Source organism: Pseudopodoces humilis, chromosome 15, assembly GCF_049639895.1.
Source record: "Pseudopodoces humilis isolate 2021_Gansu_Grassland_sample_001 chromosome 15, ASM4963989v1, whole genome shotgun sequence".
Taxonomy (NCBI): domain Eukaryota; kingdom Metazoa; phylum Chordata; class Aves; order Passeriformes; family Paridae; genus Pseudopodoces; species Pseudopodoces humilis.
Window position 1 is genome coordinate 7,767,328 of NC_142214.1, and position 26,301 is coordinate 7,793,628.

General features: G+C 42.6%; 1 protein-coding gene across 2 annotated transcripts; it reads left to right on the forward strand.

Annotated features, from left to right (window-relative positions):
• The first annotated feature begins 3,883 nt into the window (after positions 1-3,883).
• Positions 3,884-26,301, forward strand: SLC6A14 (solute carrier family 6 member 14). Of its 2 annotated transcripts, XM_088062681.1 has the most exons (15): positions 3,884-4,070; positions 11,229-11,312; positions 11,411-11,573; positions 13,338-13,469; positions 15,031-15,192; positions 16,479-16,614; positions 17,356-17,488; positions 19,321-19,461; positions 20,470-20,698; positions 20,783-20,908; positions 21,002-21,120; positions 22,310-22,409; positions 22,812-22,921; positions 23,881-24,048; positions 24,644-26,301. In XM_088062681.1, exons 1-15 carry the CDS (start codon positions 4,044-4,046, stop codon positions 24,791-24,793), a joined length of 1,980 nt encoding a protein of 659 aa, XP_087918807.1. In that variant the 5' UTR covers positions 3,884-4,043; the 3' UTR covers positions 24,794-26,301. The 2 variants fall into 2 exon arrangements, with proteins under 2 accessions (XP_087918807.1, XP_005526246.1); XM_005526189.2 differs by lacking the exons at positions 3,884-4,070; positions 11,229-11,312 and adding an exon at positions 10,720-10,795.

Consider the following 26,301-nt stretch of genomic DNA (forward strand, 5'->3'; position numbering starts at 1 on the left):
CCAGTGGGAAACTACCTTCAAACAGTAAGCAAAGAAACACCTTAATAAATAAATGTATTAAGTTGATAAAGACTTTAGATTTACTGGTTCTAGTTTATCACCCTTCTAGGATCAACAGCTTTTCAAATAGCTTGAGAATGTGCCTCTTCTGTTTGGATTCTCATGTAAACAGGATGCTTAGGTTGTCTTCAAAGCCTGAATCCTTGCCCTCCCTGCTCTTTGTCCCTGCCTGTGGTTACCCGTGTTCAAAGGAGCTTAATCCAGACTGGAAGATGTGCAGAGAAGGGATATCAGAATGACCAGAGGAACTGAGATGTGACTAGAGGAATTTGGTGTATTTACCTTAGAAAATCCAGAGTGAGAAGAGATATGACAGGTCGCAATAGAAAAGGGCAAAAAGGGAAGACGGGAGGTAAGGGGAGAAGAGGGGAAAAACAGAGGAGGAAAAGAAAGTTAAATAAGGACAAGTACAATTGTTAAAGGTACCTTTTGTCTTCAGAGGTGTCAGATTGTGGAATTGCTCTATATGGAGTAGCAGGTGGAAAACCTTAACAGGTTAAATTGAGGTTTGATCATTATGAGAGGAGTGGAATGACTCTACTGTCCACAGAATATTGGCTTGTACAACCTAGATCTGCCTGTCTCTTAACTCCTGCTTTGTGCCTTCTGACACCACAGTGACCCTTCCTACTAAAGAAGCTGACTAGGAAAAACCCTTGCAGATCATCCACTCTAACAATTTTTTATAGAAACATTTGCTTCTTTTTTCCTGACCCTGAAATAGGAAAGCTTGATACTTTCTTTTGGTAAAGAAGATCCAGGTGCCAAGTTGGCAAATATCCTTTCTATTTTGGAGCAAAGCTCTCAAATTAGCCATTTGCAGTCTGTTTTATCATTTGTGACCTCAGTGTGCCTGTGAATCTCCTGACCTTGCTCAGAGTGCCATGTGGTGATTGCGTTCTTGTGTTTGCAATCATTACCTTTCTAAACGAAAGGCCTAAAACAAGTGTCCATGTCCTTAAATATTGTGCTTGAAATATTCAAACTAGTAGAGATGTTATCTGGCCTTGATTTAGGCAAATAAGGAAGGACCTGACCTCAATCTTTATATAAGCAGCCAGCAGCATAGCAGTAAATCTATTTGCAAGCGTGGCAGATGGAAATCTTCTCTAGGTTTCAGTTTCTTCTCCACCGTACACATCCACTTCATCAGCCAATGTGTGCCCATGGAGAAAATATTAATCATCAAGTGAACCCTGGAAAACCTTAGGAAACAGTCAAGATAAAAGTACCAGGATTTCTGATTGAACTCATATCACTAGTAGTCTTTCAGTCTTTGATGGGAAAATATTTCTTTTACAGCACCATCAACCTCCTTGTAATCTTGTTGAGGTTAACAAATAAAAATATCTATTTAGCATTTCAGGGATATATACCCAGAGTAAGTGCCAAGTGCATGAAATTTGAATACAAAGGAAAAAAACGTGATGTCTTCTTGATTAAGCAGGGGAGTAAACACAGCTCTCTTGTCTGGCTTTACTTTCTACCACGATGTTTCCTCCCCTGCTTCAACACTCACTTCACTAAGAAGGACACTAAAAGGAAGGACAGAAAGCTGTGTAATTTAGCCTGTAAAGCCACACTGCATATGGACAAAAGCCAAGACATGGGAAGAATTGAAACATCAGAAAAAGAAAGCAGGCAGCATTAAGCCCTTGCTGGAAGGATTCATGTCCATGTGTTGCCCTTTTTATTTCCAGTGCCAAGGTTAGTACCAGTGTCATCTTAACGCTGCAGAAATACCTGGGGCCATTCCTCAGTGCCCCTGTAAAGAAGGCAACTATGATTTATACCCTAGGAAAATTCAGATTCAGGCAAATTTTGTTCTGTTTCCATGCACGTGTATCAGAATAGAGGTGACCAAGTTCAGTGTTGAACAATTCCTTCTAAATGGAACTATGTTCCAACATCAACATTCACTTTTCAGGGAGCAAATAAAAAAATAACAACAGCAAAGGAACCCCTCATTTCAAAGTGAAAGCAAATTTTCATGTAACTAACAAAGCCCTGTCTCACAGTAGAGTTTTGTAACCACAGAATCTTGTATAAGCAAGGTTGGCATTTCTTCCACAAGCTGGACACTTGATGGTACCAAAAGCAGCACGGGAAACAATTCTGCAAATTTACCTTTTGGTTAATATCTACCACCAGAAAGTCCTAAATTAAATGCTACCTTGAAATATGTGTACAAGGAAGTGATATGTGCTTATTTAATGAAATTCTGCAAAGTGATGATCAATAAACATAGAATCTTATGGTTTGGACATCAACCATCAATTTTTAAATGAAAATGAACACCCAAAAATTATTGCTTCAAATTTTCTCCATACTGCAACAGCTCTGGAATGATTGTACTAAGCCTTGAATTATCAACTTAGAAATGCATGGGATTGGGTGGAATAATGGAGGGAAGTTTCCTGGGACTTTTTCCAGGTGCTCCACTGTGCAACTGGGAAAATTATCATGTTATGTGATGTCAGTAGGACAGGATCTGCTTTGACTAAATCATCTAATCACATTACTTGATTAAATTCTTTTATCAAGGCGGGTCCTTTCTATTCAGTAGCCTGAAAATATAATGTGTTTTAACTTCCTACCTCAGGCTGCTAAAACAGGGCAAATACTCCTATGTGTACTGGTGTGGGAGGTATAGCTGCAAAGTGTGTATCTGGATATGCAAACAAATACAATCTCTGTGCAATTTTCTTGGGTTTGAAGTAGCCGTTCTGCGTAAACTCTTGCTACTATTTTTAATTTCTTACTTGGTACCACGACTCAGCAATAAATCTTTAGGGCATTTTTATATAGTCCTGAAAGCAGTTGCATATGCTCTGTGCTGTGTGGAACAGTCCTGGAGAGTTCCCATCATAGACAGAAAATCTGGTTCTCTCCTTCAGCTTTTGCAACTCTTCACAAAAAACCAAAACCAAACAGAGAGAAGGTCAGCCTTTGAGGAAAAGAAACAGGACATTGTACTGCCATCACACCCAGAGTGTCATCATAAACCAGAGCATTTCTCACAGCTAGTTTCCTCCATGACAGTTTATAGGTAACTTTCCAGGGACTGCTCAATCCACTGTTTTCAGTAGTCTCTCTGACTTGTCCTGGTGTTCCCTGCCAAGTGCATAAACACAAGTTCTTGTGTCTTGCTTCATCTCATGGGAAGGACGTCAGTGCACTTCTTTACTTTGCCTTCCTGCACTCCTGTTCAAACTTTACTCCCTTGTTTACCAGTCAAGGAGAAGTTTGTAATGAGAACTGCAGGAGATTATAGGATCGCCAGACCAAGATTATGCAAAGAAACTCATGACTGTATAAATGTGTGCAAAGCTTCACAATCCAAAGGTGTCCAGATGAGTGCCAAATGTTGATATGCCAGATATCAGCCTTTATATAATTGCCCCAGCTTTAAGGAAAAAACACATGTTTTAATAATGCTTTTTTCATTGGAACATTAAAAACAGCCACAGAAAATGCAGGTCCTTCAAGAATAATAAAAATAAGTGTAAAACTTCATACACTACTCTTCAGTTTTCAGGAAAGTGGAGTGTAGTTTTTTTACCCTCTGGAATAATATGTTTGTAGGAGTGGGCACCCTTTCACTACAGAGCAGCTGTAACCTAGTGGAAGCAGGTTGTTGCCATTGGGTAAACTAATGATTTTAGCAATTCACCTTTCAGGGGTACAGCTGCACTGAGACCTCACATCAGGTCAGCACTCAGCCACTTACCTTTCTATACTGAGACTCCTTGAAGTCTGATAGAGACTTCAGCCCTTCCCCCAAATAAATTACCAGTCCAAAGGGGCAATTAGGTGGAACACTAATCCAAAACTGTAATCCTAGACGATTCACGCTGAGATGCTGCCTGACACGTTTAATATCTGTGGGCCCTGACTTAGGCACAGGAAATCAGACAAAGTCCGGAAAATCCTCAGCGTTGGGAGTTCTGAGAGGCTTGGTTAAATCAGTGTTTCATTAGAAAATGGCATCTCTTTGGCTGCTGGGTCAGGTGAGAGTGTGCTGAGAGGATCCACCCCAGAGCAGGTGTTGCCACTGCTGCCTCGCTAATGGCAGGGCCATGGGAAACAGGGAGTTGCCTTCCCATCCCTTCCACCCAGCCTTTCTCTGGGCTTTTGGGGCCAGATATGGCTGTTCCTGATACTGCAGGGGAAAAGGATGGTCTGGGCTGTGAGGATGGGCTGCTCAGGAGAGCCTGAGCCACAGGGAGAGAGCCTGAGGGCCTGGAATGGAATGCCAGGGGAGTGACCAGATTTGTGGCAACCAGGGTGAGTGTTGTGGATAGCAAAATAACATATGGTGTTTTTTGTTAAAACTTTTTTTCCCCCAGGCAGTTATGGAGCATTTTGGGGTGGTCAGCTTTCTAACCTGTTTAAGGGGAATGCAAATGGACTCCCTGATTTTAGAGGGGAGGAGGTCCTGTGGTGGAGCTAAAGAAATTATGGTGTCTGGTGCTTGTGACCACTGCAGTCCCCATGCCCTCTGCTAAACTTGTGCTATGTTAAATACTTGAGCCTATTAAATTCTGACTATATTAAATACTATATTGACTATATTAAATACTTGGTACCTCTGCTACCATCCTTGAAAAAAGGTAAAAGGACTAGTTTCTTTTAGAAAGGATTTCTAAGTCTAATGATGAAAAGAATTGTAGGAGATCTCGACAGCAGAAGGAATAATATTAATACCTCTAGTATTTAAATAAATATTACTTAAATGCCTTTTTTCCCCCCAGATTGTGAAATTTTACAAATTTCTAAATTTTACAAATTGTGAAAATGCTCAGCTAAGTAATTGTTCTAGTGTCCCTGCAAATCTTGCTTTTTCGTTTTGGACTCAGAATCGCGTTATTGCAACAGGTGACTTTATGGGATTGCTACTTGATGTGAAATTGTTTTTCTTTACGTGAGAAGCCCCACTGACTTGGATGAGCTCCTTCTAAGAGTAATTGTTAACCTGCAGGAACAGGTATCACACCGAGGAAAGTGTTGATGGAGGTATTTCCATTCCAAAGATATCGGGCAGGACTAACAACCTGGCTTTTGTCCTTTTGTGAAGGAGGACAATCACAAAGATAATTCTCTTGGCTATCACATGGCAAGACTGCATGTCAATATGTAAAATTACCTCAAGGAAAGGACTGAGCTGAAAGGTCTTCTTTTTGCTGTGTGATAGCCAATACCTGTATTTCAAAGCCTTTCTTTTAGTCAAAAGCTTCTCAAGAATATGCATTTATGTTATCTTCTGTGAAAAGCTTTTGTTTTTGTTTTTCTTTTTAGCAAGTAGCAAGAAAGTATAGAACTGGGGGGCTGGGAAAGAAAAACTACCTACCAGCATCTCTTGGCTGTGCTGAATGCCAGAAATATTGGTACTTAGTGCTGGGGAAGAATTTAAAAATGAAACTGCTAATAAGATTGATGAACTCAGTACAGCATATTTGAAAATTACTACTGTACTCACTCCTAGGCTTTATTTTACTCAATTAAAAATGACTCTTTAGTTTCTACTGGCCCCACCTCTGAAATATTTCCTAATAGGAAAGTCATTATATTCTGACACCTATGTGCTCCCTGATCATTAAGTTTTGATAATTGCATGCTCCCAGTTTTTCATTTTCCCATACTTTATCTCTTCCCTTTTCCTCGTTGTATCTGTTGTTACGTCTTCCATCATGCGATACCCGAGGTTTTGTGTTTACAACGCGTTTCAGTTGCTCAAAGACAAGTTGAACGTGTTTGGAACCTGCCTCTAGGATGGTCAGGGAGGGGGCAGGTAGAGTGACACCTGCCTGATGCATCTTGGAAAGGCCTGGGTGTTTGTTTGGCACGAGGCTGCAGTGATCCCCGGGGAACTGAGATGCTCTGTACCAAAAAGGGAAGCAAAACTGGGGGAATTAGGAGCACTGGGCCACAAATGCTGTTGTTCACTGTGCCTTGATAACTCTATTGCAGGTCTGGATTTCAGCAGAGATTTTCAGATGGTTGTGTGATTTGAACATCTTTGACCTTTATCACCATTTAGTCCTCTCTTTGTTGCTTTTCTCCTTTTTCTATATGGAGCTCAGTGTTTGAGAACAACCATTTCTTCCTGTATGGCAACTTCAGTAATCTCTGGCAGATTGATGAGCTCTCAGGGACTGGAGAGAGACAGTGATACAAGAAAGACCATGTTATCCTAGAGTTTTAGTCAGAGGGTGAAGAGATTGAGGAGCAATTCCAACTCTTGAATAAAATCAACTAAAGTGGAGATTAGTGTACCATGGATGCAGAACTGTCATCTTGCTAAGAGTCATGAAAACACCTTTATTAATTTTGTGGATGGAGACCTGTGGCTTCCTCTTGAGTGGCTGGGACAGCAAAATCTTCCAGGCAAAGTGCAGAACCTTTCAGCTCTTATTCATATATTTTATTTCTGCCTTGTAAATTTTCCTACATGCATATGTAAAACTTCCCCATCACTAACTTGATTACTGCATATAATAATAATTTGCAGGCTTCAACCTGCTGAAAAGGCCTGAAGGCAAATTTGCTTTCCATATAGTTTCAAGTCTCCACCCATACTATGAGCATTACTTCGAAGGCCTTAAGCATTTTGCATTTGTAGCTTTTGCAACTGTCCCATTGTGAGGAGATAAATGAGTGAGGTTTCAGCTGCTTTTGGGTTCTGATAGCAGACATAGAGGCAAGTAGGAGTGACCTTGCTGCATTTCTCACCTCTGAGATGGCCTTAGAGATGAATCCAAAAGTCCTGAAGTTGGAGGAAAATCAGATTAAACACCTCATTGAGATATTGCCTATACAGGTCTTTAATATGATTACATAATGCATAACAGAATGTATTACTTACTGTTATGTTAGTGAACCAAACTCATCACACATTACTGAAAACTTTCAATGTTCCCTTTCTTTAGAAATTCTGAATCAAGTTTTTTCAGGATTTCTATTTAATGAGAAGAAATTCATGGGTAGAGATCCATATTGAGTAGATGTGTGTGTCCTGGCAGCTGTTGAGCAGCAGCAATGAACATCCCAGTTATGCAGAAAAGCAAAAACTGATAAAGGAAAATAGATCCAGAAAGGATATATAATATGTCAGCTCCTTTTCCCATGAGCAAAACCTCATCACCCTGAAGGGATTGGCAGAGTTGGGAGAAAAATTTGCTTCATACCTGGGTTGCACAAACTCTTGGATGGGGACCATTAGAACCAGGCAAGCCAGGATTGGCGTGAGGCCTCTTCAGTCAGTAATTCCCACACTGTGTTTTGCTCTAAACCCTGTCTGCTTCCACAAGGACCTCTCTGAAGTCACAAATGACTGTTTCAGAAACCATTCCCTTTGTAATTTGCCTGTGTCCTGATAACACCATCATCACCTCTCCATTCTGCCTTCTAAGCAGAGGGGCCACTTCCTGATGTGCCCTCCTTGTAGATATACTTCCACCTTGCTTACAGCAGGCTCACAGTGAAATAAGACATTTCTCACCAGACAGACAATGCTGCCTTGCTTTCATGGGCTACCACACCAATGATTGATACTTTTTTTGGAGTTAGTGGTAGAGGTTTGGTCTAAGTTGCCTGTAGATCAGTTCAACACCAAGGAAATTGTCTTTTTTAATCACTTTGTCTTTAAATCAGGGTTGATGTTTTCTTAGGCAAAAAACATTGATTTAAATGTGAACTGTAGGGCTTGATTCTGTTCAGCTGCAGAGGAGAGGATAATTCCTGCAGCTGCAGGAGCCAACATTCTAAGTTTACTGCCTTGCTTCACCTGTCAGTTTACAGCAGTCTTGTCTGATCCCCTCCTCTAAAGAATGTAACATTGCTGTTGAGTTCTGGATGAGAGTAATTACATGCTGGTTTTAGACAGGTAAATGATTTAGGTCATCTTCCTAAGATCCTGAAGTCCAGTATGGGGTTTTTTGTTGTTGGATGGTTGGTCTGTGTGTGTTGGCCTGCCAGGATTTAGTGCATTCTAAATTGATTTGCAAAGTGGGTTTTCTGGTCTTTGGCTCATGCCAGTTGGGAAGGGGAGAGGTAAATGAGCCCCAGCCTTGTCTGCTGAATCAGTTTTGGATGTGTGTGCCAGGTGCCAATATTAGTAAGCACTGCTATCGCAGAAGATATAGGTTAAGAATAGAATTTACTCATCATATTCTTAAATAAGCACATCAAACACAATCTGCTGTATCACCAGTGCAGTTTGTGTTAGCTAAGGGCAATACCCAACATCTGATAATAGCACTGGTGCAACCAAATGGAAAACACGGGTATCTCACTGCTCCTAGGAAATGTCAGAATTGTTTGCTGTATTCTCAACATGTTAAGATTATAATTAATTTATTTTTAAATTAATTTTTCTCCCCATTGGATTAACAGAAGATTCAGTAAGTGGAATTGATAGTAATCCAGGGTGCTATCCAAATTAGAAAGATGACTTCAGTTAGGCTGCTGGTCAGGAGATGGGATATCTCATCCATGGTGGAGCCAAACTGGCTCTGGTTGGCTCTAATTCTGTGTTCCTAGCTGAGACATTCCAGGGCTGACTGGCTGGTGGGTGGCTGTGAGGAACCAGCCTTCAGGGATAACCTGATGGACTCAGCCCCTAGCGAATGCAAGTGGAGCTGCTGTGCTGCTCAGCTGCATAGCTACCAGGGGAAACACAGCCCTGCTTCAGGCACAATCTTCTCTGCAGATACTCATCTCTCCACTGCTCACCCCTGCATTTATCCCTGTGCTGTGCTATTTACTTTTCTCCTTTAGATACAGAAAATGCATTTCAAACGAAACTTTCACATGGTCAGAAGCAAAACACATCTGAGAAGTGTTCCCTCCAGTATAGTTTTACTTTTAGTCATCTTCAGTTACAGAGAGGGAATGACACTGGCAGTGACTCTGCAGCACATTTGCTTAATCCTAGTATGGAAGGAGAGGCTCTGGCTAACAGGTTGTTTTTAATGTAATTTCATTTCTAAACAAGCTGCTAATCAGTTCTGAATCATGAGTTTGGAAGAGAACTTGGAGCTTTTGTTAGGCCCAGAATTGTTCATTGGCAAGTTTCTGTTTCCTGGTGAGATAGTGATCCACACATACTGAGGTTACCCAGAACCCAAAGTCAAATCACATTCTGTCATTCTATTTCAAATTCTTATCTCAGATCAGGATTGTCAAAAAGTCTCCTTTAGTTTACATACAGTTCAGAAAGACAGAAGAATAAGGACTAATTTCTCAGTGTATCCTTTATCTGATAGAGTTTTGTATTGCTCCAAAGAAAACCAACTTCACTTTGGTGTTGTAGCTTGGCCACTTTAATTCCAAATTTGCAGGCAGCCTGTAAAGGAGTGTTTTCTTTAATTTTTATTTATTATTTTCTCACAAAGCCTTTGTTCTTTCAGAACACTACACCTGTACTTGCTTTTTCTTCCAAAGATAATAGTATTCTGGCATCTTTCCAGTATCTAAAATAGAAGTCTCCCTGAGAACCTGCTGCACAGGCTGATAAAATACAATCTTATTTTACCTTCCCACCTTTCAGATGCTGTCCCACACACTGTGTGCCTCTTAGTTATGGCTAGATTGAGACACGCTGGGTAGCACTTTGATAATTGATAAGTCCAGCTAATTTGGACAGAAAAGGGTATTTGTCAAGGTGTGGATCTGAAAGAGCCATGGAAAAGACCATTTATAAATAGAGGAGAGCAATTTAACAACCAGTCAGCCTGTGTCTCCTTATGTCTACACAGAGTGTGCTTTGACCAGTGTCGTCCTGTGTGACCTTATGGAATGCCTGGGGAAGGTCACTGTGACATCCCTTCCCCTAAAGGGTGAAACGTCACAGCTGCCTTGGTGGTTGAAGCCAGGAAGTGCTTTAGAAGATTCCTTAGTTCTTTTGCTCAAATTCCTCCTCTGGAGATGACTTTGCTTTTATGACCTGCCCTTTCTGTGCCTCTACCTGAAAGGTGTGCTCAGAAGCTGAAATTTCCATAGCGTTTAAGCCCCTTGTGCCCTTTGCTTTCCTGCGTCTCTCCCGGCCTCCAGCGTGGAGCAGGTAGGGCTGGAGCGGGGTGTCCGAGGCAGGGAGAGGAGGTGAGGCAGCAGCGGCTCCCTGGGGAGCCACGGGGACCAGCGGGGCCAGCTGCTCAGGTGAGGGCCAGCTTGATGGGGAGCTGGCAGCCTGGAGGTAGAAGGCAAGGAGGAGAACGTGTGGGTAGGCACTGGAAGAGGAGGGAAAGGGGAAGGAGCGGGGGGGACACGCTAGAAATGAAGGTGGGTGACAGAGAGGGGTGCAATGAGAGCCGAAGAGCCCTGACTGGGGGAGCGAGCCCAGGCAGGTCGGTGGCAGGGGAAGTGGGTCGGGGCAAGGCGGGGATGGAGGTGTGTGGAGAGCAGGCGGTGTTTAGGAGGGGAAGTGGGCAGGTGGCCGGGCAGGGTTAGGCAGGTGTGTGTTCCCCAGGAAGTGGGCGCGGGGCCGGAGGAGGGTCAGCGGGCGGGGAAGCGGGCACGGGCTGCGAGGGGCTGCCCCGGGGGCGGGAGGCGGCCCCAGCCGGGCCGTGGGGCAGCCCAGGGGCCGCGGTTCCCGGCAGGGCAGCGAGGGGCGGGCGGCAGCGGGGACGATAAAGGGCCGGGCGGCGGCCGGCGCGGGCAGAGCGGAGCGGCTGCGGCGGCGGCAGAAATGGGGATGCTCAGCCTGCCCGGCTTTCTGTCCTGCGGCAAGAAGAAGGTGAGGCGGCGGGGTGAGGCTGGCCGGACGCACCCGGGCAGGTGCGAGAGGGTGTAACAAGTGTGGGTGCACCTGAGCAGGTGGGTTGTGGACGTGCCCAGGTAGAGGGCACTCGGCAAGCAGGGTGCAGGTAGGTTGGCAGCTGAGGGCAGGTATGAAGTTGTTTGGGTAGGTGAGATCCAAACAGGTAGTAGGATGAGCACCTGGGCATGTGTGAAAGGCACTAGGACAGGTGTTTGTTAAAGTAGGAATACAGGTCTGTGCTGATGTGAACATCTGAACAGGATGGGGGCATCTGGGCACGTGCAGGGGCAGAATAGGGCAGTCTCCTGGAGCTGCCCCCAGGAGCTGACAGCACAAAGGACTACAGCAGGAGTAAGGCAAAACTGTCTGTGGAGGTGTTTGGACTCTCTGGTGGGACCCTCTCTCACAGGTCTGTGCTGTCCTGCCAGCGAGCAGCTGGATTGGCAGCCCAGCTGGCTATGCCCACCCTTTGCGGCTGCCCAGCCATGTCAAGGTGCGTATCTGGACAGAGAATGTGATGGATGACTATGAGGATATGATTGTCTTTCTTGCCTTGTGGGTGACCACAAGCCTTCCCTCTTCTCTTCCAAGGACTTCAATTTGACAAATGAAAAAGATGCCCCTGACAACGATGAGAACTCGGAGCGTGGCAACTGGTCCAGCAAAAGCGATTACCTGCTGTCCATGGTGGGCTATGCCGTGGGCCTGGGCAACGTCTGGCGCTTTCCCTACCTCACCTACCAGAATGGAGGAGGTACCTGTACTGAATGGCAGGGTCGGGTGGGCACACCTTGCTATCCCCAGGAGAGAGGAAGGCAAGCTGCAAGGGCCAGCTCTGAGGCTGGGCATGTTCTGTCAAAGCTGGATGTGAGCATCACCTTGGGAACTGGGATAGACCCCACTCATGGGAGAGTAAGAGGCTTTTTGGGTACCAGCTGAGAAGGGAAACAATATTTAGTTTGAGTTGCAAATTTTCTACCTGAGAATTACATCTTCTTCTGAATTACTTATAAGCAATGTGTACCTTTTTGTTGTGTGCCAAAATCCTCTACTTGTGTAAACAGCTATTCTCCATCCCCAGTGCTTACCTCCTGGTAAGTTTGTTATATACCATACCTGGTATGTTTATAGAGAACAGCTGAATCCCCTCTGCACCTTGGTTTTTCCATGCAAACAATCTAAGCTGGAATAATTATCACAGCTCAATAATTACCCAGATCAGACACTTGGGAAGTGTGAGACAGAGAGAGCGTCTCTACCTGCTTACACAATGAACTAGTGGCAAAGCCAAGCAGAGGCACTGGCTTCATTGGCTTGTAGTCCAGAGTTTTATCTACTTGCCAGGCTACCACTGGTAGTTAAAGAGTGTGTAAATAGTAACTGCAGAGAACTTACTTATATGTTCCTATTTGCCCTAACAGTCTTTGAAGTCAAATTCTGGACTGTAAAGGCAGCACAGCCCACACAGCTGCACATGGAACATAAGGAGGCATTTTCAGTACAGAATTTTTATTGGCTTGAGATTGGCTGGTTTGCATTACTTACAGTTTTGTTGAAGAAAATTGCGAAAACAAAATAAGTTGTGATGTTGGCCCTTGGACTAGATCTTTTCCTTTATCTGCTGCAGCAGAGACTTTGCATTTAAAGCACATTCGTGCTGCTGCTTGCATCCTTTTCTGTGCCCCTTGCCCATGATTGATAAAGACAACTGTTACGTCCTTGTTTCGAAACACAGGAGTAATCCAGTTAATTCTCTGGGACAATTTGCTTCGTGAAATTACATCAGGTATTTGCAGCTCCTTGCAGAACTGGGTCCTTGATTGCTTTAAATTCACTGAGAGTGATCAGGACAGATTCCTGCAGGGATATCGTGTTGTGTTTATGAAACCTGTGCTCTCGCTTTCCCTGTCTTCTGTGCACAAACAAAGAAGTGCCAGTCCCTTTCACAGAACAGGGTGCTCACTGATATCAGGTTAGCATGCACTATTAAATGGGCTTGAACAAGAGCCATCCTGAGATGTTTGACACAGGACTCAGCCAACCATAGAAAATAATCTTCATGCTTTGATGTCCAGTAGCTGCTTAACAGGGCAGTTGCAAAACACAGCTAAGTACACACAGGAATGGTTCTGTTCCTCTTTAAGTTAAAAGCTGTAAGATTAAATAGAAAGTGGAGAAGGCTGGTGGTGCCCACAGCTGAGCGCTGTTCCTGCTTGTATTAGAGCACATCTTCAATAAGTTTTTCATCAAGTTTTTGGAAAATTAATTTACTTTCTATAAGAAGCCATTCTTTTTAAATCAGCAGTTCTGACAGTCTGTGTCTCTTCATTGCAGGTACTATTTAGTCTTATAGAAAATAGGACTTAGAAACGAATCTCTCTATTTTGAAAAAAAGCCCCTGCAGTGGGGTATTTGAGCAGGGGGGAAAGGGGAGTATAAAATGTGATTAAATCGTGGTAAATGCTGAAAGATGCCTTGCTTTCTCTGTGTGATTGTGCTTTTCACCTTCTTATCTCAGGTGCTTTTCTAATACCCTACACTCTAATGTTGGCATTAGCCGGCTTGCCCTTATTTTTCATGGAATGTTCCCTGGGACAGTTTGCCAGTCTAGGGCCAGTTTCCATCTGGAGAATACTACCATTGTTTCAAGGTAGGTTTTATTATGTTTCCTGAAATCTTTTTTATTCCAGTAATAAACTGTTGTGAATTAATGATTTCTTCATGAAGTTACTGATTCTGAGACACCAACATCCGTGTAGCAGCTATTCCCAGTGTTACAGGGTCAGTGTTATGTTTCCAGGTATATACTTCCTCATTGTTCAGTTAATAAACAGACGTTGAGTAAAGATTTCCCCAAAAAGGTTATTGGTTATGAAAGGTTTTATCAATGATTCTTCCAGTGTTAAGCAGCGCATCAGCCTCACTCCAGCTGCCCAGGCAGAATGAAATATCCCTGTTCTGCTGTGTGAGGGAAAACCTCAGTAAAACAACCAGTGTACCTTGTGCAACAGATTGAAAATAAATTTTACAAGCTGACTTTATTGCTGTTTCTTTATGCTTCACATCCAGTGTAGCTTGCAAGGCAATTGTGTTAGATGGATTAATTCTGTATTTGGCTGCCAGTGCGGGCACAGGCACACAGGTCTGGGTGCTCTGTGCTGTAGTGTGCACAATCATCCAGCAGCTGCCTTGGGAGTCATCTGCTGGTGTGATAAAATAGCCTAGACTCTGGCTTTGTAAAGTGAGGTGCCTCTCGAGATAAGAGAAATTGTTGCATGCTGTAGTGGTAGCTTGTGTCCGGGAGGGTTTGTATTTCAGGGAGATTTGTTTGGAAACAATCAACCATGTGTTTTACTCACACCTGTCCATCCCAGTCCTGGGGTGTTAAGGACTATGCAATGGTTTTGTTTGCCTTAATCTACCAGAGGAGTTAACGTAGGAACAAGGAAGTTTCTTTCTGATGCAACAAGAATTTTGCTTGTCACCTACAGAAACTGGTTGCCCCAACGTTCTCTCTTTTTGCCAGTCTCTGTTCTGCAGCACAAGACACTTTCATGAAAGCAGTGTGTTTATCTTTAAAGTTTTTAAACTGTGTATTTTTTATGTGTCTGTGAAGACAGAAACTTAAATATCGTTTCTAAGATGATTGGTACAGTTTGTCAGACTTTCCCTAACTCACAGAACAAAACTAATTTTAACAAGGGGGAGAACAGTAATACTGGCAAGATTTACTGTAGTTTAAAGCATTCATTACCGTGGAATCTTTAAAAAGGCTTGGGCAGTCCTAGTACAGTTTGTTTTATTTTACTGAGTTTCCCTCTGAACGGGGAGAGAACAAAATACTGAATTTCTCCTTTAGACTTTGCAAATAGTCCAATTTTTCTACGACCCTGATTCAAACTCTTATTTCAAAATCATGTTTGAGAGGGTCAGTTTGGATCATATCCATCATTTCATTGGTTGAAAATTTCACTGTTTGTTTGCTGTTAAAAAATATTTTAACTGAACAAAAACCAACTTCAACTTCTTGCCAAGTAGCCTTCTTTTAAAAGTCAAGTGAAGGCTGTTTGTTTTGGTGGGGGGTTTTTTGCAACCAGAGTTTGGGGTGGTTAAGACATTGTGTTTTAGTACAGTAATGTCAATAACAATGTCTCAACAATGTTAATAACAATGTCTTAACAATGTTAATGTCTTAACATCTTCTTTCCTAGGAGTGGGCATCACAATGGTCATGATCTCAACATTTGTGACTATCTACTACAACGTTATCATTGCTTATTCACTCTACTACTTATTTGCCTCATTTCAAAAAGTGCTGCCATGGTCAGACTGCTTTTCCTGGGCAGATGAATTCTGCAGCAAGACACGAATAGGTACCTTACTTACCGGATTTTAATATTATAGTTTTTGGCAATTGGACTGTTTTCTGGGTGAAAGGATAGGAGCAAGACAACTACGGGTGGCTTCAAAAGTCCTTCCTGGAGTTTTGCATCTGAACACAGAGGAGTGATGCTTATCCACTTCCCTGCCACCAGTTCTGGGTGCTTGGGAAATCCACAGAGTAGTGGCTGAAATCACCTTGTTGGATCCTTTTTTTCTCCTTTAAAATGCCAACTTTTTTCCTAGTACATACAATCCCTGGAAATACTGCATTCCCATTCCATCGGGCTTCACGGCAAAAAAAATACCTTCCTTCCATGAGACAAACCACTGCAGTAATTTTAACGAGTTTTTTTTCATTGCCCCTTGCCTTCCCTGTGGCTATGGTAATCCTGAGCACCGCTGAGGCACTGGTTTCACACTTCATTAACTCTTTAGAACGGATCTCCACACTATTGTTCTTGTGTTTGGCAGCAGTTGTAGAGACAAACACTTGTTACCTCACCAGTATCAGACCAGTTTAAGGCAAAAGGTGAATTCGGTGAGATAATTAGCAGTTAGCAGCTGGAAATGTCCTACCTGGTAACCAGTGATTATTAAAATAACAGGGACAAGATCAGGATGGATTACATTGTTTACAGTATTAATGTAAATATATCTCAATCATATATCTGAAAATCTCTTCTAAGATGTCTTATGTAACAAAAAGTTAATGATTATTTATTGGCAAAACAAAAAATATTTCAGCATGTGATTTGTAAGTTTTGGGGGAACACAAAACTGAACTGAAGAAGCTGTCTTGATATAGGTTTCAACAAGAATTTCCAGTAAATGCTGATAAAGTGCTTTTTATTGTATGTTCTGGCAAAAAATTCCCAACCCGTTTCCATTCCTTCAACCCTACTCCAAGGAAAATATTTAAAGCACTCTAATAAGCCCTCTGCCACAATAAGATTAATACCAGGTACCAGATGTGTCACCTTGGTTTAAAGTTTTCATAGAGTAACTAAGGCTACAATTTTAACTATGCTCAGTTCTGATTTTTGTAAGTATTCTTGAGAATAAGTAAAACGTAGTGAGCACACCAGATTCTTGGTGGTTTGATTTACAGTCAAGTAGAGAAGTCACAGCTGCAAGTGACATTTCAGGTTTGTTTCTAAATATTGTTAGCAGGCAAACTGAAGCTGTTATTGCTTAGGAAACACATTTGCTCTATTGGGCTGATTTTTTTTTTATGACAGTCATCCCAGTGTTATTGATTCCTTTTTCTTGATTTCAGTAAGTGACTGCAATGCAACCTTGCATGGGGAAATCATTCATGCAAACTACACATTCATCACAAGCAACAATCTCACATGTTTAAATGGCACCATAAACTACAAGCCAGTGCAATTTCCCAGTGAGCAATACTGGAAGTAAGTAAATACTTTAAAGAAATTACTAAAAATAATTCTTTATGCATTGTGGTTTTGGATGTTCCTTTTATTTTTGTCTTGCAGTCCAGAAAAATATCTAGTCAAGGGACACAGACATGCAAATCACTAGAGAGGGGACTTAAAATTTAATTGATAAGGTTGGCCTTTATAGAGAAATTATGTATAGAAAGAGAAGCAAGTGAGTCAACCTTCAACCAACTGAAAAAAAAACTCCAATTTAATGAAGTTCTCTTCTCTGGAGTCCTGGTAGGCACTACTTGGCATCTTTTATTGTAGTATAGAATATTTTTTTTTCCCTCAGGAGTTACTGTGTAAAATATATTCACCTTATTCTGAATGTGGGCCTGTCGTGAAATTGCTGTTTCTTTATAGCCCCATGGTCTCAATTGGCCTCATGTTCCCTGGGTTGCTGGAAACTGATTCTTATGGGCTCTTCTCTTCCTGCCAGAATTTCATGATTAACACAGAATATCTTAGGTGGGCCTTACTTGAGATGTATGGAGAGATGAGAGCTGGTAGTCTTCAAAAAGAGGTGAAAAATGCAGTTAAATATACAATTTCTCAATGCCAGTCACGCAATTCTAACTGCTCACTCTTGGAAGAGGCTGCAGAGCCTCATCATAGCTGCACACACCAGCTCACTTTGTCCTGAGAAGTAGCTGAAGAGGAGGGGGGTGTGTGCTGCTCACCCCTCCTCACGGGAGCGTCGTGTGCTTTCAGCAAAGTGACCCTGCAGCGCTCGAGTGGGCTGGACGAGACCGGCAGGATCGTGTGGTACCTGGCGCTCTGCCTCCTCCTCTCCTGGATTATTGTTGCAGCTGCCCTGTTTAAAGGAATAAAATCTTCTGGAAAGGTATGTTAGGAGGAGCAAGGAGATGACTTTTGGCCTGATTCTGCTCTTCCAATGTCAGTTGGACCCAGGGAGGTTTAGCACAAGGCAGGATGCAGTCCTAACACACCCCTCTGCTGGGCTCAGCATTTTGCTTCCTTCCTCCTCCTCGGCTTCATAACTTACATAAAATATGAGTAAGGGTGCTGATTACACAGCCATTATTTAACACCTGGGCCTCAACTCCACCAGGCTGCCCTGTATTTTGGGATCTTGCTGTCATGCCGGTGATTCCAGCTGAGTTTTAGCAGTTGCCTGGGCTGCGTGATGGAAGCGTGCATGTGATGGCACACATGGGCACACGCCCTGGGAACACCCGGTGATTATTTTGCACTTCCAGTCTGGTTGAGATGTTTGGACAATACAGGTCAGGTCTTGTGAGCAGATGTGTGTGCAGGTTCCTGCCAGATTGTGAAATGTTGTTCGTTCCTAAGAGCTGCAATGATTTTTAGGGACAGGTACATAGATGCTTGTTTTCAGAATCTGTCTCTGCTGAGCTCCCATTTCCACAAGTTGCAGCATGGTTGTCTGGAGTTTTTCTTGGGCTAGCTTGACTTCAGGCAGGCTGAATTTCATCCTTCCTCACCTGAGACCCTTTTCTTGGTTTTGTTCCTTCCTCCTTATACTCTTTTCTCACCTTCATATTGCATCTCCATCATTTACTTCTTCAGCCTCAGTTGCCTTTGTTCTTTTGTTCACCTTTTCTGCACAGACTTTTTCCCCCTCCTTTTCCTTCTGTCATTGTGCCTTTCTTTGGTTCCTTGCTGCCTGCTTTCCTCTGCTCAGTGTGATGTCTCCTGTTTTGCTTTCTATTTGGAGCTTTCTGCCCTTGTTTCAGTGCTTTGGGGTGGAGTATGTGTGCTTTCCCAGCCTCAGTTATTTGGTTGCATGGCTCCTCTTAATCTTGTGTTCTTTGGGTTCCTGGCAGTTGGCTCTTTCTGTTGTCACTTCTGGCACAAAGATAATCCTCTTTGGAGAGTAAGGTGGGACTAGGAAGGATCTAGCTGGGCAGGAACAAGGCAGATGAAAAGCAGAGAGAATTGTCCATTCTAGGCAAGCGTGAAGGAGGTCTTCAGAAATGTCAGACTCGCCACATGATGGTGCAATGCTCTGGCCTGGTGGAACCAGTAGTACTGGGTCAATTACCTGTCTTCATAACACTGAAACTAAGACTCAGGAAACCAGAGTATTGTTGAATATAGCCTGTGTGACAATAACTCTCCTGCTGGCCTTGGTCCCATTGTGCTACAACAACAACAGAATAGATCTGTGTCTGAGAGAATCTGAAAGTCCTTGTTCCTGTAAAGAAAGCTTCCAGAGCAGTGACTTTTGTTTTAGTTTTTGGGGTTTTTTTCTTTTTCTTTTTTTTTTTTTGGGAGTGGGAGAAGGGGTGTGGGGAATAGCAGGGAGCTCCTCAGGAGATAATTCCACCCCAGTCACCTTGTTTTTCCTGGCTTTCAGATTGCACTTGCTAGAAGCATTACCTAGCAAGAGATGTCTGGGGTAGTTGAGTCCAGACCTTGCTACAGCAGTAAATCATGTTAGAAAAATGCATTTCTGAAACTGGCCAAGTGCTATCTGAAATGTGGATATGTGGCTTGGGCCTTCTGCTTCTGCTGGAATGCAGCTCCAGAACCAGCTAAGCCAGATGGTTTGGTGGCTGGCATGTGTTCACTTCTCTGGTTGCCTGTTTTCCTTTTGTACCAGACCTTAGCCTAAAGCCTGTCCAGTCTTCCTGCATAGAGGTCTGTGGATCCCCTCAGGCCTAATGTGTGTCCCTGCCCATCCTTCTGCAGGTTGTCTACTTTACTGCACTCTTCCCATATGTCATCCTGCTCATCTTGTTGGTGCGAGGTGCCACCCTGGAAGGTGCTTTGGATGGCATTGAATACTACATTGGGAGCCAGTCCAACATCACCAAGCTGATGGAGGCAGAGGTGAGAGGTAGCATCAGCCCCAGAAGTGTGTCACACTTCCCTGGTTATGTGGGCTTGCTTCTTTTTTATCCAGTCATGTGCTTCAGCTCCTGCCCTGTATTTTGTATCAGCAGCTGGTTGTGTAAGAAGTCCCAGCTCCTATACCAGCTATTCTCAAACTGAAAGACAGTCACCTTCTTCTTCCCCACCCCGCCACACTGGTGATGACAACTGTGCTATTGCCTCTAAACAGTTCTTGGGGGTCATGCTGGAGCTTCATCTTAGCAAGACCTGCTGAGAAAGTTCTTGCTGATAATTTTAAGGGACTTTATCTTAAGGTTGAAGGGATCCCTGAGTTTGAAATTCAGACAACGCCTTGCCTGGGAAATTACCTTGGGTGATTAGGCAGACCAGGAAGGGCACCACGTGCAAAGAAAGCCGGGACTTTTTTGTTCTGGATTATTATTGCAGCTTTATCAAAAGCAAGTGTATCAAAGTGATATTTATTTGTGGTACTTATGTGAGTACTTGGCACTAGCTGAGGGTCTACATCAGAAGTGGTTTGTCTGGGTCATGGTGTGTCTGGGTCACACAAGTGGGAGGGTACAGGGAAGCTCTCACTCCTGCAGCCAGTCCTGGTTGTCCTTATTTGTTGGCTCTGTTCCAAGATTCATATCTCAACAACCCACCTATGTGAACAAATTGAATCTCTTCTTCAGGGTTAGTCCAATAAGATTTAAGTATTTGGCAGCATGCTTGGGACGTGACCTTTGGAGATCCTAGAGATAGTGTTTGTGATTGAGACTGCAAAATCACCAGTGTGCTATATTCTATCCTCCCTAAAATCCATATGAAATAGGATTAGATATACAGGCTGAATGAAAAAAAAAATACCCTTAAGCTTCAACAGAGGACATGTTTAAAATGTTTATGAATGAATGAATTAAAATGTTATGATATTACATGTTTAAATGTTTATGATAAGTACTGTAAGTAATACAATAATTCTCATGTTCTTTCTTTCTGTAGGTTTGGAAAGATGCAGCCACCCAGATATTTTACTCCCTGTCTGTAGCATGGGGTGGGCTTGTTGCTTTGTCTTCATACAACAGGTTCCACAACAACTGCTACTCAGATGCCATAATAGTTTGTGTGACCAACTGTGTCACCAGCATATTTGCTGGGTTTGCAATATTCTCCATCCTGGGACACATGGCATTTGTGTCCGAGAGACCCGTCTCAGAGGTCGTGGACTCAGGTAGGCTCATGGTCACACTGCTGGTATTGGGACTTGCTTTGGCCAAGGCATGACAATAACCTCCTTCTTTCCACTACTTTCCAGGGTTTGAGCTGGCCTTTGTAGCCTACCCAGAGGCTCTCTCCAAGTTACCAGTTTCTCCTCTGTGGTCCTTTTTATTTTTCTTCATGCTCCTGCTCTTGGGCCTTGACTCCCAGTTTGCCACCATAGGTGAGTGGGGTTTTAAGTGACACATGGCTTTTCAAATGACCATTATCTTTTTTTTAATTGTGCTGCTCAAACTCCCTACTTCTTCCTTTGCAGAAACACTTACAACCACCATTCAAGATATATGTCCCAGAGTGATGAGAAAATTAAGACTGCCTGTAACCCTAGGTCTGTGTGCACTGCTCTTTTTACTTGGGCTTATCTGTGTTACTCAGGTAAGAAATTAAGTTTTTTTTGGTAGTTGAGTTTAGTTATGCTGCAAGTGATGAACTCAAATCAAAATACCCTTTCCCATTGTTCCTGTCTTTATGGATCAGTCTAAGAGACCCTTGAATTTTGTCATTGTTTCTGGATGCAAGTAAGAAATTCTCAGGGAAAGCTTGAGGAACCTAAGGTTTTCTATGATTATTGAACAGAGACATGGTTTTAAATAGAAGGCCTTTAGAACTATTAGCCTGATTTATCTTCCCTCAGCTCAGGAATTTGTGTAATCACAAGTACATGCATACAACATGTCCGCGGCACACTGAGTACTGCTAATAAATGCTGATGGGATCTTTTTGTTCAGAACTCACTACCAAACACGACAGGAATTGAGGAATGGCCTATTCATGTAACAAAAACCCATTGACTCCTGAGCATCTGTAGATTGCATGGTTACTTCTCCTGTGTTTGTGTATATACATAAATAGACATACAGAAAAGGAATTTTAAGTATACTGTGTAAAGTTTCTTGAGGCAATTGCTTTTAAGACTATAAAGGTTCACTGCAATTACTCCATCTAGAAATGCAGATTTATGTGTGTAACTGGACTGAGAATGTGAAGGAGGTAATTGTGGTGAGTAGTGAGTTGTATGGTCAAGCAAAGTACATAAGTTATGAAATAGGGTGGTGGGGAAGCTTGCAAGGGACTTAGTACATGAGAGTGTGAAATGGCTCAGAAATTGATTCCTACTTTGTGATCCTGCTGTTGCAATCATGCTGGTGTTTAAAGCTGTGGTATGTGGGATGTTTAACCACATAAAGAAGCTGTGCATATAGGAGGATAGACTTCCCAGAACTGGTAACTGGTATAGCTATTGCTGTAGCTTAGTATAAAAACTTCAGCACCAGCTTTATTCCTGTAAGCTCCAAATTCAAATCTTGCCCTCAGCTGTTTGTGTATGCTCTGCATATACATAGATCTTGGTTTTAGCATCTGTAGTATTTTGTTACACATGTTTTTCAACTTTACACAGAGGGATTTAAAGAAAATAATATTCACAAATCTGTGAGACCTGGAGAACTGTGAACTTAAAAACCCAGAGTTGTGATTAGTTAAATTGTCTTCAACAAAGGCATCTTATTTTATTTGCATAAATATGTTACTACTCAATTTTTAACCTCTAATGTTTGTTTTGCAGGCAGGAATTTACTGGGTTAACCTAATAGATCACTTCTGTGCTGGATGGGGAATTCTTATTTCAGCCGTCCTGGAGATAATAGGCATCGTCTACATTTATGGTAAATTATTTGCATTGAAAATATATAATTAAACTAAGCAATCCCTGGAACAGTGTATATCATGGAGTCACAGCATGGTTTTGGCATAGAAAGGACTTGAAAGATCACCCAGTTCCTACTCCCTGCCATGGGCAGGGACACCTTCCACTAGACCAGGTTTCTCAAAGCCCCATCCAGCCTGGCCTTAAGCAGTGCCAGGGATATTAAATACTAAAAACTGCAGTAGAGAATTTAGAAGTTAACCATCTGAATAGTAGTACAATTAAAAAAACCCCTGTAATAATTAATGCAGAACTGGATAAACTGTCCTTGATCATTGCCTTTTTTTGATCACTTTTGAGTAACCCCAGCTGCAAGAGAGGTACCTGCTTTACAGTAAGTCCCATGATTGTGTTCCAACAGGAGGAAACAGGTTCATCGAAGACATTGAAATGATGATTGGAAAGAAGAGCCGTTTCTTCTGGCTGTGGTGGAGAATATGCTGGTTTTTCATCACTCCTATGCTGTTAATGGTGCGTGCACATGACTGGATGACAGAACTTAGTAACTCAATATTTCTGTGTGACAATTCAGGGCTGACTGCCCAGGCTCTGTGTATAAAGATGGGGCATAGCTGTGCCAGTGAAGTGAACTATGGGCTGTCTCTGCTTTTTGATACATTCCCTCCTCCTTTGATCCTCTCCAGGAGAGGCTGGAGCTTGAGATCAGTTACTGCTGAGCTGGGTCTACACTCCCAAGGACTAACACAGAGCAACTAGATTCTCTGCCTTGGCAGCTGGATTATCTTAATTTTAGACTGAGATTGGTTTGAAAGCCTTTTGAAGGAAATCCCATTTTTGGGTCAGGTGTTCGGCTGTCTGAGACCTTTTAATGTCCTGTTGCATGTCTGTTTTTTGTTACTCCTGTACTTCTGATTGTGAGTGTAGATTGCTGGATTATGTTACTATGACAGAATTTATTAACATCCTCAGTCCAGGAGCAGTGGCAAGTCACTCTGGACAGCACATTACCTGTAATCTGTCCAGACTATTGTTTAGAAAATGCTGCTTAAAATGATCCAATTTCTGAAGCGGTATTTGCCAATTTCTTATCTTAGATTCTTTCCTGTATTGCTGTAAATAATGGAACACAGGAATACATAAAACATATAGAGAAAGGTACCGGGTTCAGCCAGCAACATATGTATTATCTAACATAAGATTTTAAGAGACCCCAGAGATCAAGTTATGTTTAAACACAGATATACTCAGTGCACCTCAGTGTCATTTTTCAGTCCTGCCCCTCAGTCTTGCTGTTTGGTGATGACTGACATCAAAGCCTGCACAACTGTTCTCACACTCAGAAAGCAAGATGGAACTGTGCAGAACTTGTAGACAGCTCTTCTTTTTATTAAACCAACTTGGAAGCAGTGCAAATTCAATGTTGCTGGAAACTTGCTTTTCCCTCTTATTGTTTTTACCATTTTTTCTAGGCTATTTTGATCTGGTCTTTGGTCACATTTTCAAGTCCCACTTATGGCTCAGTGTTATACCCAACCTGGGGAACTGCTGTTGGCTGGTGCATGATCATCTTCTGTGTCATCTGGATTCCTATTGTTGCTATTGTAAAAATATATAAAGCTGAAGGAAACCTTGTTCAGGTAAGGGCAAAAGACCCTTATAACCCTGCTGTCATAGCCTCAAATCTTAATTTCTTTGGTATTATTAAGACCATCTGTGCTTTCTTCTCCAACACATAAACTACTTTGATGTGTTTTTCAACTGGAGTTTTGGACCAAAACATTATCTCTGGTAGTTGCTTCAAAGGTGCATCTACCCTATCATGTTTTGATAAGAAAATAGTCTAATTCTCTGGGAGTGCACACACACCACTCAGAGATTTTTCATCAGTTCTGTTGCTATTCCAGCTTTAAATTCTCTGAAGAATTTCTATTGCTTTCTACCCCCATATAATTTTCAGGAATTTTGCCTCCCATTCCTCACAGAAGCAAGTGACAGATCTGAGCTATTCTGCTCTTGGTGAGCTTTCCCAAACTGTTCTGTTAGTCACAGCTTTCCCTGTTCTTTGACTTCAGTGTCCAGAACCCACTGATTGCAAAGATATTTGGAATGATTTTAAACAACTTTGGTGATTAGTTGAGTTGCAGTGCATATCTAGAGCTGTAATTTTACTGAGTTTTAAAAGTAGCCTGGACTAAAGTACGACATGAAATGCCTCTTGGTTTTGCTTTCCAGCGCCTTGTCAGCTGCTGCCGGCCTGCAGCAAACTGGGGCCCCTACCTGGAACGTCACCGAGGGGAACGGTATAGCCACATTGTGGATCCCAAGAAGAAAAAAGAGCATGAGATTCCCACTGTGTCTGCCTTTGTATACAAGCAACAATGAGACGGCTGTTTGGATGACTGTTTTTTAGCATATATGTGGGTTTTGTCTTTTAATATTGGAAAGGGACTAGGCAAAAACAAAAGAAAAAAAAAAAGGCAAGTCAACACCCCTGCCCTTTAAAATCCAGCCCCCAAATGAAAGCGAGTCATATTTATTTTTAGTGCTTTAGTCTTTGGGGAGGAACACATCAATTAGGCACTGAGATCTCACCAGATATGTGAGAAGTTGAGAGGGCAGGATAATACATTGCAGGCTCCCCAGGTTGCTGGACTGGGCATGCTTAACCCCATCCAACTGGTATCCAGCTGGACTGCAGATACAGGTGTGGAGGAGAGTAAAGACATTCTTGTGCTCCCCAGCTGGAGCCCAAAGGTACTGTGTGTGCGTGTGTGTGTGTGTGTGTGTGTGCCCTGAGGTGCAGCTGCTGCCTTCTGCTGTGCTCTGCCACCCTGGGGGTGTGCAGTCAGCAGAGGGGAATGAGTGTGCTGCTGCCTGGCACTGGAACTCAGGGAACATGAGCAATTCTTCTCTGTCTACGGCTTGCTCAGTGTGGTGAGAGGCTGCTCAGGATTTGATGTTGAGTATGCTGTGTGTGTGTGTTGTCTAAACAAATATAAATATTGAGTGGCAAAAAATTGCCATCACAGGAAATAAGGCTTAAACATGGTGAAAAGCAGGCTGCTTTCTATTTCTCATTATTCCCCTTGGGATCCCTAAAGAGCTATCTTCTCTGTCATGCCCCATGCTCAGTGCTCATCTGTCTTTAATTCAAAAACCTCATGTTTGCATATTCTGTCATTAAGCTCTGCAGAATGAAAGAGCAACCAATGAATTCTGGTTTGTCTGCTCTCCTACTGTCATCAATGCTTTACCTATCAGGTTGTTTTCTGCTTCTTTTACTCAGATTTGGGTTTTCCCTTCCAAAGGAGACCCCAAGTGCTTTTTTTCAAAGATCCAAACAGTGTTACGGTACGGCCAAAAGAAGCAGAACTTTACTTAAGTAAAGTGAAGGTTACAGCTACCTTGTAGTGCTGTTTATTCCAAAATTTGCTGAAATCTTGAGATTAATGAAAAGTTATGAAGTTTGTAATGCAGCTGGGAACACGAACTTGAGCATCTACATAGGCAGGAGGAGGCTGGGTGAAGAGAAACTGACTTCACTTGTAATACAAGTGAATCCTGATAAAGGGGTGAAAAAAGACCAGGGAGAGAATGAATACATTTGGTGTGCTGAGGAACACCTCTCTCACTGTGATAGTGGTTCCTTGGGAACAATGAAGCAACGTGTTCAGCTGTCACTTCCTCTCAGGGCTTTTTTACTTTTTCTGGACATGAAGGAGTGTGGATAGTGGCTTTCTTGCCCAAGCTGCATACCTTGGTTTATGTTTTATACTGGTTTATTTTTTTTGGTGACAAATCAATACTTTATGGCAAACAAAATGTGATTTTTTTTCCCTGTTTTTAATGATTTTGGAGCTGGCAAATAAAATGTGATTTTCTGTTTTTAA

What these genes read in the sequence shown, in the direction of transcription:
- SLC6A14 (XM_088062681.1), top strand. Translation starts at nt 4,044, where the DNA reads ATGGCATCTCTTTGGCTGCTGGGTCAG. An exon ending in GAATAAAATCTTCTGGAAAG is followed by an intron (nt 17,489 to 19,320) that starts GTATGTTAGGAG and finishes ATCCTTCTGCAG; the next exon opens with GTTGTCTACTTTACTGCACT. An exon ending in GGCTTATCTGTGTTACTCAG is followed by an intron (nt 21,121 to 22,309) that starts GTAAGAAATTAA and finishes TTTGTTTTGCAG; the next exon opens with GCAGGAATTTACTGGGTTAA.